The following is a 16,829-nucleotide window of genomic DNA, read 5'->3' as shown; positions in this document are numbered from 1 at the left end:
GACTGCTGCTCCACTCACAGTTGCTTTCAGAGATGTTAAGGTCAGAAGGGATCCTTACAATCATCTAGTATGACCACCTGCATAACAGAGGCAATTGAATTTCACCTGTAATTCGTGCGCCAAGCCACGAATTTCTGCAGTTTAGGATTGTGTGTGGAATAAAGGGAATGTGGTTAGCTCTCTGTTTTCAAGCAATGTACCAAAGTGATGGAGAGTAGAGACCAGTGTTAACACTCCTGGCTTCAGTCGCCCACAGCCAATGACACTGCCAAGGGTACCTGGTACCAAAAATGCAAGACCTTAAGCAAACCTTCAGGGTTTTCAAGAGACAAAACCAAATTAAATGCATGGAGAGTCTTGTATGTTCAGTCCATGAGTTAATTTAATTCCAGGCTATAAACTATTGATGGGATAGCAGAGTTAATCAAATTAAGGGAAATTATGGTGCATTATGTTGTTAGGTTCCCACTCAATCAGAGGTTAGAGGAAGGTCAGGAGGGAGAGGCACTAAGGGCCAGATTTTTAAAGGTATTTAAAATACCTTTGGGAGTTTGGTCCCTGGGCACCTTTGAAAATCCTACTAGGTGCCTACTTGCATCTGTAGATACCTGTATACCTTTGAAAATCTGGCCCTAAGGGCTGGAACCCAGAGCAGGTGCAGACTGTTACAAGGTAAAAAGTGATGACCAGGTTAGAACACAAGGGACCTGATCTTCATTAAAGAGAGCACCGCCCGTAAGACTATCAAGTTACTCCTCATGAGTTGCAGGAGTCAGGCCTAGGAGGGGAGCATGTAGCTCAAAAACAGATTGGCGTGGTAAGGATGGAACTTAAGCCTATGTCTCCTCAACCATGCCCATTCTACACCTACACCCAGCCTCAGTAAGGAAGCACATATGCAGAGGGCTGCTACCAGTCAGTGGACTGCACCTCATAATTAAGCCTTTTAGCAGTCACATGTTGCCACCATGTGCATTTGCACTAAGGTGCAAAAGAGCTCAAGCCCCTTGCTGTGCAGCAGACGGGCTTTTATGGTCAAGACCTATGTGATCTTGGTGATAGCTGCCACAACATGAAAGGTTTGAAAAGAAGCCTATGCTATACTGATGGTTTGTCCATTCCACTCGCCTAAATTGTAGGGGTGAGGTGTGAGAATGGATAGGTGGAGAATGTCAATGTGATAGTGGGACATGTGAGATGTATGCATGGCTTTCAGGAAAGGGAATGCCTGTGATTAGGATATGACAAAAAGGCAAGGCTGCCACTGTCAGGGACTTTGGAGGAAATTCTGCTGTTGAAGGGGCAAAAGTGCCTCTCTGTTTGATAGGGGGCCTGGTAGTAGAGCTGTTAGGAATCTCCGGATGGAAAATGCAGTTTCTGCACCATCAAAATTTTCTGTGGGAAAAATCTCAATTTTGCTACAGAAATCTTGATTTTTTTTCCCTCTGAGTTTTACATGAATCAGAATACTTCATTTTGTTGAACTGATCTGAAATGTTTAGAATCAGTTTAATAAAACAAAGCTGTATTTTCCTGTCAGCGCATTGTCTTATGGGAGTTGTAGTTTGGGCCCCACATTCTTCTTTATGGGCTGAACTCCCTGCAGGACTACATCTCCCATAATGCAATATGGATTTCTTGCTGACCAAACTCTGTGTGGTGCATCATGGGAGATGTTGTCTAGCCAGGGAGCCTGATACATAAGGGAACCCAAAGTACAGCTCCTTGGAGGCAATGTGCCATAATGGGAAAATGTAGTTTAATATTGAACTGGCTTGAAATGAAGCATTTTGGGTCAGTTCAACAAACTGAAACAAAACATAGATTTGGGGAATGTCAAAATGTTTTGTTTCAATGTGAAATGTCAAAATTAAAGATTTCAACACTTGTGAATCAACATTTCTCACAATTTCTGTTCCATTAAGGGTTTTTTTTTTTAATTTTGATTTTTTTTCCCCAAGAATCGGGACAAAGGGTTATAAAATCCCATTAAGGGTGAGGCTGTAGCATCTTCATCTTCTGCAATCAAGAGATGTAGCTTGCACTTCACAGATCCAAGAGCAAACTTCTTCTGGCATCAAACTGTGGCCTAAAGTCAAGAGTTTCATGCTGGATAAAGAAATTAGTTTCTCTATCTTTTTAGGCTTATCCTTCCTACACACAACCGCCCCTGACCAAATATTAATATTGGCTTAGAAGGGATATGGACCAACCTGGCACAACAAAATAATCCAGAAAAGCAAATTACTTACTACAGCCCGACAGTGACCTGGACTAATTCTTGGGACGTGGCCGTCAGCAGTGACTGAAGAGTCTCGTTCACAGAGGGACACAAGATACATGATACAGGAGCTTTTATCCCAGGATCTCAAAGCACTTGGCAAAAGGGATTGTTTCCTATATTTGCCTTTTTTTTTCTTTTGGTCTAAATGTTTTCAAGTTTGACCCCCTTAAACACACACAGTAGAGTCTGCATGCTTCAGGAAGGGTGTTTGGTCCTGCTGTCCTAACAGCTTTGACCTGCCAAAGGCCTAGCTTTGATTCCTAGCTCCAGTCACTCCCTCCCTTGTGACTCACTCAGCAGTGACCCCTTGGGCTGATCTAGGCATGGGGTTGCTGGGCTCCAGGGTGAGCCCCAGGGTAAAGGTGGATTGCTGTGACCCCGGTCCCTGTGGGGGAGAGGAGCGGGTAGAGGTGAAGCTGGGGAAGCATGAGAGCATGCTGCTGATGGCCACTTGATGGAGAGAGAGAGAGAAAGAGAGAGGGTGAGAGTCTCAGTTGGTCTAGCCCCACTGAAGTAAATGGAGCTGTGAAGATTTACACCGGTAGAGGAGTTGTCCCAGCATGGCTGCTGACTAAAGCACAGGCCTGAGAGTCAGGAAACCTGGGCTTTTAGTCTCAGCTCTATCCCTGACTTCCTGTGTGAGCACAGACAAGTCATTTAACTTCCTGTTGCCGCTGTTTCCGTTTTGTGCAAGGTGGAAAATAATACTTGCCTACCTCATGGGGGAGGGTGGGGTTTGGGAGGTTTGGTGTTTGGAAAGCACTTTGACGCCTACCAGAAAAGGATGCCTCTCTGCCTTGGAAGGGGTTCTAGCCACAGTGAGCCAGGCCTTCATTACTTCCAGGACTCTCTGTATCTGAACAAGAATTGGAAGCCACACAGGAGGTCTGGTTCTACTGTCAGTTACACCAGTTTACCCCACCCCCCGCCAACTGTGGTGGAGTTACTCCTCAGTTACACTAGAGAAAGCAAGAAGAGACTCAAGTCCAGATGGTCCAACTTGTGCAGAACACAGAAGTGCACCGCCTCAACGGGAAACACCACACTGGGAATAGAAGCCAGGAGTCAGGGATTGGATTCCCAGATGACGGGCATCTTAGAAATACCATAAATAGCCTGACCAACAGGTTCCCCAGTCCCTTGTTCTCAGGATTATGCTACAGTGCATCCCTTCACTCCATATAGATACATTTTAGTCGTGGGTGGCCCTGTACTACGAAGTCATTGGCTTTACTGACAGTCGTACAGAACTAGCGACAGCACTTTCCTGTGCATATGACAGTCATGTGATGTGGCAAGGCAGTCAGTGCTTCTGACTGTGTCAGCCTCTGCTCATGATGCTAAGGAAAAATGGGTGCAGTGTTCTCTGATGCTTTGTTTCTAATACAATGTAGCAAAGAAACATTGATTTTTAGCTGCAGCCAAGTGAGGGCAGGAGTTAAATGAGTCTTCAAAGGTATATTAAGAAAGATGCATTTGTGTTACTGTATATCCTGATCACAGAAGGCTGTGACTACAGTTGGCTTTTTATTCTTTTTCCTTTAGAGATACCATACATGAATGGCTGGGAAGATATAATCAGAGTTTGGAATCCTTGGGGTCACGGGGAATGGAGAGGGCCTTGGAGTGATGGGTATGGCTTTAAAGATTTGATCTCATAAGAAGGGTGAAGCTTTTGTGGGTTTACTGCAAGAAGGCTCTGTCCAGGGCTGACTACAATGGAGTAGGCAACTGTAAATTAATCTGCTTTTAAGCCCTTTTTCCATCTGCAAACACACCTCCCAATAGAGCCCAATTTTGGATTGAAAACATACATGCAATGTTATTTTTATACTTATTTTATACTTACTTGGTCTAGTTCAGACATCCCTCTTTCTCTCAGCTAACAGTTTTCACAGTGGATAACTACAAGTAAATCTCAGATTGGATAGCTGCTGTTTTCACCTAATACAGGTTCTGGACATGCCCTTACGCAATTTTCTGCTGTTTAATGCTCCATAGGCATCCAATATACGGTGCAGCTTGTGTGCTGCTGAACTTTCTAAGGATATCAGTGCAGTATGCTCCTGCTACAGTTTTACCTGGGCTGTTTTCCCCCTCTAGGATGTCAAATCTGGAGGGAGAGTAGCCAGCAGGGGGAGTGGCCATGATAGCACTGATCTGATGGATGTATGGATGCTTGCAAGTCAAGAGGGGGGTGGGGCCTGGAGGTAGTGCAGAGGCACGGAGCTTCCATTCACATAGCCCTTGTCTTGAATGGATCTTCTAGGACCAGCGTGGATCTCAAGGGATTAATGGGTTTTGCAGGCCAGACATTCTGGTTGCTCCACTGGGGATTCACCCTCCCCTCTAAGTGCAAGAGAATGATCCAGAGGAAACACTGTGATGACTTTGTTGCACATAGGTATCAAGTGGGGAATTCAGTTTGGCTGACTGAAGCTGGTGTTCTCCTAGCTAGAGAGTTGTACAGGTGCCACGACAACATTATGGTTTCATAACAACAATTCTCCTTCTCTCTGTGAATGATAACACTAATAACTTCTTTGCTGAGAAAGGTTTCAGAGTAGCAGCCGTGTTAGTCTGTATTCGCAAAAAGAAAAGCAGTACTTGTGGCACCTTAGAGACTAACAAATTTATTAGAGCATAAGCTTTCGTGAGCTACAGCTCACTTCATCGGATGCATCCGATGAAGTGAGCTGTAGCTCACGAAAGCTTATGCTCTAATAAATTTGTTAGTCTCTAAGGTGCCACAAGTACTGCTTTTCTTTCTGCTGAGAAAATAAGTCTGGCACTTAACGTCTGGATGGGCCGGTGGGAGTGTAGTAGGTGATGCAGACATGTTTGAGGCTGGAATAACAGCTATCTGCTCAGACAGTATTTCCCACTTTTTGGAAGGGTGAACTATAATCCTTGCTATAATTGAAATTTCAGTGGAGCGTGCTTAAAGGTAAACTGCATAAATCAATAAATTATTGATTCATGCTCTGTTTATTTATCTTATGCTCTGCAGAAAATACAATTATCACTTAATTATAAAAGTGCTGTTTGGAAATAACACAACCGACGGGCTCACGTGGTCTCTGTGTGGCAGTGCACTGCGAAGTTATATCACTGTAAAGCCTCAGTAGTTCACTAAACATTCGGATACCAAAGGGTACTGCAGGGAACTGGAAATGGGATGCAGAACTTTCCGCTTCTAGATGGCCATTCAAATGCAGTAGCTGCAAATCATTGCCACATAATAGCTGGTTGTTGGCCTGTGAGAAATGGGTAGCAGTCCCAGTCTGGTTCCCAGCAGAAAGCTGTCCACATAGCCAGAACCATCGCCACTAATTCTCTGGCTTAAAAGTCAGCCCAAGGACTGGCTAAGTCCATGGAGACAGAAGTACCATTCCACTCACTGCAGCTGTCCCCCACCCCTGGCAGGGGTGAAGCAGGTGGCAAACCTCCAGGTGGAAGCAGAGCTGGTCAAAAGAAGGTTTTTTTGATGGAAAAACATTTTTCAGGAAAATGGAAACTTTCAGCAAAAATTTTCTATTTTTGGTAGCAATCTTTCAGATTTTTGTCAAAAAACCAAAACAACCACCCCACTTTTTTCAGTATTTTGGCAACTGAACATTTTTCAGTTTTTTTTCAACAAAAACCTGGGAAAAATTCACAGAAAAAATTCACAGAATTTGTCAAGAGGAGGGGGAGGGAATTTCACCACTTCCCAGTAGCTGCAGGTGGAAACATACACTGTGCTGCCAATGCTACCATTGTGTTGGGGCTGAATGTAGGGTACCAGTCTGGCTCTCAATCCATCATTTTTCATGTGCACTCTTGGGCCAGATCCTGGAGCTAGATGGGAGCGCGACGGTGGGATGGAAAAGGTTGAGAATCCCTGAATGAAGGCCAATGCAGACCCCCTCATTGCTGATTGCTGTTCTGTTGCCTTTCACAGCTCTCCCCAGTTGGATCAAGTTCCAGCTGAATATAAGAAAGATCTCTATGAAGATAAGGACGATGGAGAATTCTGGTACGTTCACATTAATGCTTGGATATTCCGGGTTTTCCTTTTTGAACCCAGGGGCCTATATCTCATTCACTTTGCTTAGGCGTCAACTTGTTCTCTGCTCTGAGTCACAGTTTGGAGCCCCATTGTGCTGAAAGTTCTATAAACATATTGTTAGAGACAGTCCTTGCCCCTGCTTGCAATCTGACAGACCAAGGCTGGGAAGGGAAACAGGCTTACAGTGGGGAAGGGATGTGCCCAACATCACACAGCAGGTCAGTGGCAGATTCAGGAGCAGAACGGAGGTTTCCTGATTCCCAGGGCAGTGCCCTCGCCACAAGACCAGGCTGGCCATCACAAGGTAGGTGGTCTGTTAAACAAGAAATACAAAATCTCAAGGATTAGCTACCCAAGGGGATGCAGAGAGGAGCAGGGTACAGTAGCAAGGACTCCAGTCATCAGAGTTTGGATTTTCCTGAGTGGTCTAGGCTGGTAGCATTTCATGTGTCAGTCTCAGATATAGCTTTGCTGCAGTTTTTACAGACTCTTTTTAGCCACTGGGAAGTCTCCCTCATTGCAGACTTGTGTGGCCAGGCTCAGAGGGGAGCAGAGCAGAGGGAGCAGCGTGGATATATATAGAGAGAGTGCAGATTGGGATATAATTTGGATGTGGGCCAGGATGGTGCTGGAGTGTGCAGTGTGGGGTCTGTGCTGGGGCACTGGAGAGTGCAGTGTGGACATGGGCTGGAATGCAGTATGGGTGGCAGCTGGCCTGGGGTACTGGAGAGTGGAGGGTTGTCCAGCATCTTCCTTTCTGGAGACCAATCACTTCATAGCCCCGGCTTGCTTTTCTCACCATGGTAGGCTCTGATCCTGGAGCTGGATGTGTACAGGTGGATCCCATTGACTTTAATGGGGTTCCACATAGGCACAGAGCTCTGCCCCCAAGGATTTAGTTGTAGGATCAGGGCTTTAGGTAGTACAAGTGTGATCACTCTGAGACTCCACATCTTCCACAAGGCATTGTCATGATCAGCTGAAACCTGCAACACCGCATTCCTGCCTTGGCTACAGATCCACTTTCCATTCCGCGAGTGTAAGCGTTAGTATCCAACTGATATATTAAACGGAAACATCATACTTCTCTTTTTTTTTTTTTCCAGGATGTCATGTCAAGCTTTTGCAGAGCAATTTTCCTTGCTGTGTATTTGCAATAACACCTCATTGTTTCTGGACTTTCGAGATCAGCGTGGTACAAGGTGGTCTCTGGCCATGTATGTAAAGCAATGGGCTCGAGGACTTACTGCAGGTAGAAGCAACTATCATAACTGTAATGAATGTCCCATCCCCATTATCTCCCCTCCCTCTCACCAAATCTCACACGCACACGCACACGCACACGCACAAATAAAAAGCCACTCTGATGACTGGATTGCAAAAGTATTGATTAAAAATTGTTGAGCTTGATGTTTTCACACTTAACTCCAAACAAAACAGGCAGAACTGAGGAGGCATTACTGGCCCCTGAGTCAAAACTGATGATTTAAAAACCCTGTACACTCTCAGATCAAAACTCACTGGTCCATTATATCGAGCCTGCCTGACCCAGGGCTAGGATGGAGCTGGAGAGTCTGAGCTGGTGAGATAGCCAGCCTGGTTTGCAAAGTAATAATATTACAGAACACATATACCTATGGAATGAATTGACTAGAATCCCAAAACTCTCTTGTAGTAGGACAGTCTGTTTGGGTAGATGAGGCCATCAGCATTGCTGCCTGTGCCCGGATCGTTCAGTTGTGCTGAGCTCCAGGGTTTTGTTGTTTTTTTTTTTTGGTTTTTTTTTTTTTTTTGCTGTTGCACCTCTTACTCGGTTTTGTTGTTTTAATCTATGAGAGCAGCTTGTGATCAATAAAGGGTTGCTTTTATCTTCAACGTTGTTCCATTATTCAGCAATAGACAGGCTTCAGTCTCCTAGTAACACTGATTACAATTTGTCAATGTATTGTAAAAAACAAAATGAGGGACTGATAGGCAGGGCTGTGTTAAGAGTCCATGAACACATCAGTGCGCGTGACTGTCGGATGGCTGGATGTACTCTATTGGCAGTGGGTAGAAGGAGGCCACTTTCCATGGGTGTATATTTTGCCATCAACCTTCTAGTATAGTTCATGACTGAACATGCCGTAATGCAAAATATAACCACTCATCAGCAAACTGTCATCTCTGAAGCCCAAACCAACACAATCAAGTGTTTGCTCCTGTGATTTATTAATACTTAAATTCTATTCTATATTAAGAGAGAGCTCTCTTCTCAGTCTTGTGTGTCCATCTTGAAAATGCACATCAGCCCAGCTCTCTTTCCTTGAGGCCACTACTTACCACTAACCAAAACCTTGGCTCCATTGTCTGACTGGTCTCCCAAAAGGCCTTTATCTTTAGAGCTGCATCATTGTTACTGACACCCTATATTTTTCATGGTGAACAATTGCCCTCTGGGAAAAGGGGAGAATTTATTTGGACCTCCTCCTTTTCATGGTTGTGCAGCTGTAATCTCTAAGCCACAATCCTCTTCTCCATTAGAGTATCCTTGTCTGCGTGGGTTTTAATAGAAACTGCCCGTACTGGCTTGAGAATGGATGGGATTGTAGTTAAGGCCCTGGGTTTGAGACTGAGGTGATCTAGGTTAAATTTCTGATTCTGCCATGGCTTTGTTGGGTGACCACTGGCCAGTTACTTAATCTCTCTGTGCCACAGCTCACCATCTCTAAACTGGGGATAGTAACACTTCCTTCCTCCTGCACTTGGTCTTTGTCTGGTTCAGTGTAAGCTCTTTGGAGCAGAAGCCATCTCTTACTATGTGTATGTATAGCAGCTAGCACAATCGGGTCCTGATCTTGGCATGGGCCTTTAAATGCTATGTACAACTACTACTACTACTACTACTACTACTAATCATTTCACAGCAGGTGCATTTTCAAGGAACCCCCAGTACTTTATCCAAGTGGAGGAGCCTGACCTGAAAAACTATAATGTGGTGGTGTCACTGATGCGAAAACCTGCCAATAATATGCCAGATGCACAAAAATTGTTCACCGGATTTTTGATCTTCAGGGTAAGCAGCATCCACTGGGGCAAGACTAACACTTTTGGGAGTGGGGGCGTGTTTTGCCTCTGCATAGAGATTAAGGGCTGAACTCTGTCCTCAGAGACACATGATCAGCTGCCATAAAGCGGAGCTGATGTGAGTGTGGATAAGGGAAGAGGGAGTGATGAAAAATGGGGGGACTTGCATGAACTGTCAGCTTTGACATTAGATAACAGTACCAAGGAAATGTTTGTCTAATCGGGGTGTTCGAATAGAGAACAGAACTTTAGATCAGCTATATGCTTATTTTATATTTAAAACCTGCATTTCTCCTTTCTTCCCCTCAGGTTGAACCTGAGGTATGTTCATTTTCTTTGATCAATAATTACCAAAGCTGGATAGGGATAGAGAGGAAGGGAATCATCAGAAATTGGATTTTCAATTGAAGTTTTCATTTAAAAAAAATCAGAAAAATTTGATCAATTCTAATAATTGTGTATGTTTATATATTGTTTTAGCTATATCACATATATATTCTCATGTACATATAGTCATATATTTGTATTGCATTCTCCATGACTATCACAGACAACATGAGCATTAACATTCAGGCTTTTGCTGTATTGTTTTCTTTACATTTACTCTGATATTTTAGCAAACGCTTCCTTTTCTCATACTAACATATTTCAATGTTTCCTTCCCCCTACTGCACTGCCAGTAGATTTTCTTGTCTGCTATGTCACAAGTCCAAACTTTAACATGGAAATATTTTACTTTCATATAGCACTTTTGATTCCAGGAGCATAAACTATAGAAACATACATACACACGCATCACTGAAATGCAGCCTTCTCTGGGAGAGAGAGCAGTTAACAACCACAGAGTATCCTGGTGTGGAGATAGGGAATTTTGGCCAAGACCTTCTGGGTAAACCTGTGCTCTTTTAAAAAGTGTCAGAGGACCTTTAATATCCAGAAGGAGCAGAAAAGGCCTTGGCTTTTGGAGTCATATTTTAATGACCTACTTGCAGCGGGCCTGATTCTCCTGTAAACTGTTATTTTTCTGTAGACTTCAGTGGGGGTTCTACTGAATAAAGCAGCACGAGCTAAAAGAGCACCAGGTCCAGTACGCAGAGCAGTACACAATTTATCTGCCTGAGATGAGTGAAAGATTGAATTAATCCTGCCAAGATCTGAACACAAGTGTCAAGGGAATCTAGACATTTCAAACATGAAACCTAATCCAAAGAGATGGTTTAGTGGCCTAAGTCTGAAGATGTCAAACATATGCACAGTGCTGAAAACTTTTCTAATGTTCCTATCGGGACCAGACCCTCAGTTGTGCATATTGCCAAAGCTGCATTGTTTTCAGTAGAGCTGTGCCAATTTATACCCATGGAGAATCTGGATATTAGGTGTTTGAGCTATCTCTCAAATTAACCTTAAATCAGGAGGCCAGACAGTGCATTATTCCATGATATCACTCACAATTCATTTCTGGAACTCCTGGGTTCAGATTTGACTTAAATCACAAGTGAAATGAGTTTGGTGGTCTCAATATAATCTCCAGTGGACATTTGCCTATGGCTCAGATCTTACCAGAAATCTAGCTCATGCATGAATACTGGTACACCTCAGAATTCTGATACAATGTAGGCCCTTATAATGGGAAGCTCAAAAACTGAAGCGAGGTTGCTACAAGTCATTAGCAAGGGGCAGTAACAGAACTGTGTAAGTCTGTTTGTCTACACAAAAAGGTTTTACTAGTTATACTGGAATATAATCCCCCATCTGAACACTCTTATACCAGAATAAGTGTGTCTAAATTGGGGTTTATACTGCTGTAACTGTATTGGTTTAGATTCACTCCTTAGGTTATCCTGAAAAAACTTTCCCCACATAGACCGGGCATAAGAAGTTTACATTGGAGCTGCTGGCACTAGGTCTTACTATAGCATGTACTAAAGTTCACCAAGTTCGCTCCCAGAACAGCAATATCACTATTAATCTCTCACAGTGTATCGAGACGCATCATATCATCACTCTGAAGTAGAATGGATGTTATGTGTTGGCAGGATAACGGAAGTGCTGTGCAGGGTATATATAGACAGACATGGAGGGTTCATGTAATGTGATAGAGTTGGGTAAATATTTATGGTCAGATTCTGAGGTCACACCAGTTTTACCTTCAGTGATGTAAATGGGAGTTACTTCCACTTTCCACCAGCAGGAGTTCAGAATAAGACCCAGATGCCAAATGACACCTCCACTGATTTCAGCTTACGCCAACTGTGGATCTGCCTTGCAGTCCAGACAGCTCCCATGTCCTCTATAACATGGCTTGGATGAGCACTCATTTCGCAGCAAGCTGGGGTGTAAATCTACCTCTCACTAGCCTGCCCCATAACTAACTGTCCATGCGGACCATGGTATCACACACTGGACATTTCCTAGTGCACATTCACCTACTCCCATTTGAAAGCAGGGTAGATCAAAGTGCACCAGAGAACTTTTAGTGTATGGTAGCAGAGTCCAGGCAGATTGTTAGTGCACAGCAAGCCAGTTGTGCTCTAACAGCTTGTCTAGACAAGCCCACAGTCTTTCTCCCTCCCCCAAGATAGCAGATTTATACTATTTTCTCCCAAAGGCATGGCTCATAAATAACTATGTCACACTGTATAGCCATTCTAAATGGAATTTATACACTCCAATGTATTTGAGGGAATTTGTTTAGTAAGGATTTTTATTATGCTATCTTTACATGTCATTACAGTAACAGCTGTTACAATATATTTCTTGTTTCATCTCCGCAAAAGTATTGGAATAACCAAAGAAAGATCAGGATACATTATTTCCTTATGAGAATTGATGCAAGGATGGCACTGCTGCTAAAGACACTGTCTTCTGGATGAAATGTTTAACTAGGGCTCTGAGCACTTATGTACATGACATACCCCAAGGAAATTTTCATCGGAATTAGGGTATTCACCCCACTCTCTTGGCACATTCCAGATCAACTAACTACACTCCACCCACCTAAAATCCCCCCCAGTTCTTTTTCACTTCCCTAACTGTTGTGTAGCGTTGCTGTGCACTATTAACTGCCGTGTTCCACCCCAGAGATGATTGCATTGCAGTGGTGAGTGAAGTGATTCCCATATATGCAGGTTTGAATATGAAAAGCTATTTCAGACTTCTGTGGATGAAAGGGGCTGTGGGAATACAGGACTGCCATGGTACAATTAATAATTTCCTTCAGTTTCAGGGCTTGAAGGAAAGATTTGCCAGTTGCATTTTTCTCTCAGTATAAATCCAAAGTTCTGAAGTACGGTTTAAATGTGTCGACCCATGATGTCACCAATTACTTTTTCTTGAGCCCCAGTACCTACATTGTTGTTCCAGCCACGTCAGAAGAAGGCCAAGAGGCTGAATTCCTCCTACGAATCTTCCTGAGGAGCCAAGACAACCATGAGTAAGATCATTATACTTGTATATACCTTATTTCCAGCTTCCAGGGTTGTCTCTGAACATCTAAGACATGGGCCATTAATGTGGTGTTTTATTTGAATGTTTTGTGGAAGCTTGTTGCAAAGAGAGAGGTTAGTGACCGGAGTGTATTGGCAGGAATGCTAGGAGTTTAGGCTGGGCACACAGATGGGTACACAGGAATTGCCATAGCTGAACAGAGGAAGGGTATATTTAGGAGCATCTCAGTAATGACTCCAGAACAGAGTATCCCCTATAGAGCACCATACTGTATGCCCGTGGGAGACTTCCCTCCAGCTTGGGATGGACACCTGCTCTAAGAAAGGAGGGCTGATGGCTTGTATTAGTAGTTCTTTAATATTTATATTGCTGTCGCACCAATGGGCCCCAGTCAGGATCAGGTCCCCATTGCATGAGGTGTATGCAAAGACACAGTGCCTCACCCAAGGAGTTTACAATCCAAGTGCCTGATGTCTGATCCATGTGGGCGGACTCACTGCATAGATCCATTAATTTCAATGGGACTCCACACAGATGTTTGGATCCATCCACAAGGATAATATTGTAGGTTTGGGAACACCGGGTGGAAGTTTTATCCTAGTCAGCGTAAATGCAGATGTTTTCATAGAAATGGCTAGTCTTCATAAAACAAAAAAAAATCTAAGCCACAGCATTCACCCTTGACAAAGTTGTCTTAGGTAATATTACACAGTGGCATTGCCTTGGTATTTGCAATTTACCCTATAGTGGGGTTCCACAGCTTTTACACAGCATGGCCCACGGCTTAATTAATGAGATTGTCTTGTGGACACATCCTCACTCATTTGTGATTTGCAAAACATCCCCAAGCCAGCTACAGCAATTGCTTCTTTCTGAAACAGAAACATGAGGGAAGCTATCACTGGGCTACCTTGACTTCCTTGGGACCGTTCATGTGAGTAACTGCCCATCCCTGTGAGTAAGGGAATCACAGTCTGGGCCAATGTGTTTTGAACTTCTTCCAGTGAGCAGGATTCTGCCACTCTTACATTCGGTAGTAACGTCTTCCACACACAGTCTCATTCAAATCCTGGGAGTACAGTAGTAATAATACCTAGCTCTTATACAGCACTTTCCAGTAGTAGCTCTCAAAGTGCTTCACAATCTTTATCCTTGCAACACCCCTGCAAGATAGGGCGATTATTCCCGTGCTATTATCCCCATGTTACATGGGAAACTAAGGCACAGGGAGGCTGAGTCACTTGCCCACAGGAACTTTGTGGCAGAGCAGGGGGTTGCACCCAGGTCTTCTGTGTCCTTGGCTAGTGCCCTAACCCCTGGGCCATTTTTATTCTATCTGAGTAGTAAGTTAGTACTCATGGACAATAAGGGTAGCAGCTGGAAAAGTGGAGGAGCAGCTATCATCATTTGACCAGGTAGCTCACCCTAGGGGACACTGGAACCCCAGTCTGGGAACTGCTGCCCTATAACAAGCATACGGTTTCATAGGGAATGCTGCGAAGCCTGAAGTGAGCTTGTTTCTTCATCTAAGGCAAAACTGGAATGTTAGGAGTTGCAACTGTATTTACGTCAGTAACATCCTGTGTCAGTGAGGTCCACAGGTTAATTTTATGATGGCTATAAATGTGTGCTCTGGTTTAAATTTGCCTTTAAATATCCTCAGGTATCCTCTTGCCTTTTTATTAATGTTCATCTTGTGTTCATGTGCTATAGGAAAATTAGAGACATTTCATAATGTTACAGCTCAAGTTAAGGTAACCTGGAGCTTTTGCTCATGTAAGAGCTGACTTTGGAGACGGACCCCCTCATGCCTCCTGGTGGTGAAAGCGCTACAAACTAGTCCTGCTGTTGCACACACAGCCCTGGATTCTCCACTCCCCTACAGTGGTGTAAATCAAGAGTGATTGCAGAGAAGTCAGTGGACTTTGAAACAGTTTCAAATCAGTGTGAGCAGAGAATCAGGCCCATGTGCTTACTAATGCAGCAGGGATGATTAGATAAAGTTCGAAGGCTTGATTCTGAACCAAAACACCTGAAAAGTGTCAGCACAATCACAGGGTGTTTGGGATTCACAAGCATTCTTAGAGTTCTCTCTCTCTCTCTCTCTCTCTCTCTCTCTCTCTCTGCAAATAAATGCTAGAAGGCTGTCTTTTTCTGATGTGACTCTTGTGGTGTTTTTAGGGACCTGAAAAGCAGGCTCAGCCCAGTGATACCAAAGGTAGGAACATGTGAAAAATGACATAGATGCTGGAGGTGTGTGAGTCAACATTATGGATGTCCTGGCACCAGCCACTAACCAGTCTTTTTGCTGCAACCCTACTCTCCTCTCCCCACCCCACCCTGGCTGTTGCCTTCTCTTCTGCCATCTGCCTCACATCAGAAAGTATCATACGGCCTCTATATAAATCCATGGTACACTCTCATCTTGAATACTGCATGCAGATGTGGTGACCCCATCTCAAAAAAGATATATTGGAATTGGAAAAGGTTCAGTAAAGGGCAACAAAAATGATTAGGGGTATGGAACAACTTTCATATGAGGAGAGATTAATTAGACTAGGTCCTTTCAGCTTGGATATAATAGAGGTCTATAAAATCATTGACTGATGTGGAGAAGGTAAATAAGGAAGTGTTTATTTATTCCTTCTCATAACACAAGAACTAGGGGGTCACCAAATGAAATTAATAGGCAGCGGACTTAAAACAAACAAAAGCAAGTATTTTTTCACACAATGCACAGTCACCTGTGGAACTCCTTGCCATAGGATGTTGTGAAGGCCAAGACTACAACAGGGTTCAAAAAAGAACTAGATAAGTTCAAGGAGGATAGGTCCATCAATGGCTATTAGCCAGGATGGACAGGGATGATTTCCCAACCTCTGTTTGCCAGAAGCTGGGAATGGGTGACCTGATTATTACCTGTTCTGTTCATTCCCTCTGGGACACCTGGCATTGGCCGCTGTCGGAAGACAGAATATTGGGCTAGATGGACCATTGGTCTGACCCAGTATGGCCGCTCTTATGTCTCTGGGCACAGCTCTGCCACCTTTTGTACTGAGCTATGAGAGGGAGTACTCACAGAATAAGTAATCTATCCATGTGAGGGGCAGTTTCAGAATCAGGTCCTTAATCTTTAATTTGAATTTTTCAAATGCATTTTCATCAAGTAAATCGCTGTCAGCAGTAGAGCTGAGTTAAATTTTAGGGTCTCCTGAAACTGTGAATTCCAATCAAATTCAATAACTAGTTTTGGACAACAAAGGGGAGGGAAGATTGAAAAAGTTGAAATGGTACACCTTTCCATTTTGAATTGATTCATTTTGAAATGTAGCTAGATTTAATTTTTGTAAAAATCACATGAAAAGTAAATGTAACCTGTCATTCAACAAGAAACAAAACTTCTGTGTTTTCATTTCAGTGAGAAAAAACAAAATATTTTCACAACAATTTTTTGTCTGATTTATTTTAGTTGGGCCACCAAACTCAATAATCACTCATTCACTCCACTCTAGACATTAGCACTATCACGTTCCCCAGCATGGCATTCTCTCCCCTTTCCACACAGGGATTTGTCCATCTAATATAAGGCAGGGATCTGCGGAAAGCTGATTGTCAGACTGGGTGATCCAATTGGTCTTTGCAAGAGTCTAGACCTGATTCTGAATTATCTGGTTTGCACCAGTGTAACCCCATAGAAGTCAATGGAATTACACTTCTTAAACTAGCAGGAACTCGGAATCAGGCCCAGATTCATAGATACTAAGGTCAGAAGGGACCATTCTGATCATCTAGTCCGACCTCCTGCAGGCCACAGAATCTCACCCACCCACTCCTACGAAAAACCTCACCTATGTCTGAGCTATTGAAGTCCTCAAATCGTGATTTAAAGACTTCAAGGAGCGGAGAATCCTCCCTCAAGTGACCCGTGCCCCATGCTGCAGAGGAAGGCGAAAAACCTCCAGAGCCTCTTCCAATCTGCCC

General features: G+C 43.6%; 1 protein-coding gene across 1 annotated transcript in view; it reads left to right on the top strand.

The window, feature by feature from the left end:
- Positions 1-16,829, top strand: part of CAPN13 (calpain 13) — a 47,833-nt gene that overhangs the window by 17,771 nt on the left and 13,233 nt on the right. Inside the window, 8 exon segments of the mRNA XM_043511651.1 lie at positions 3,832-3,917; positions 6,228-6,302; positions 7,442-7,608; positions 9,242-9,390; positions 9,711-9,722; positions 12,622-12,642; positions 12,644-12,834; positions 15,030-15,066. Coding sequence (XP_043367586.1) covers positions 3,832-3,917; positions 6,228-6,302; positions 7,442-7,608; positions 9,242-9,390; positions 9,711-9,722; positions 12,622-12,642; positions 12,644-12,834; positions 15,030-15,066 — 738 coding nt within the window.

This window comes from Dermochelys coriacea, chromosome 3 (assembly GCF_009764565.3).
Source record: "Dermochelys coriacea isolate rDerCor1 chromosome 3, rDerCor1.pri.v4, whole genome shotgun sequence".
NCBI lineage: Eukaryota > Metazoa > Chordata > Testudines > Dermochelyidae > Dermochelys > Dermochelys coriacea.
The sequence above is the reverse complement of the archived record's forward strand: the minus strand, read 5'-3'. Positions and strand labels throughout refer to the sequence as shown.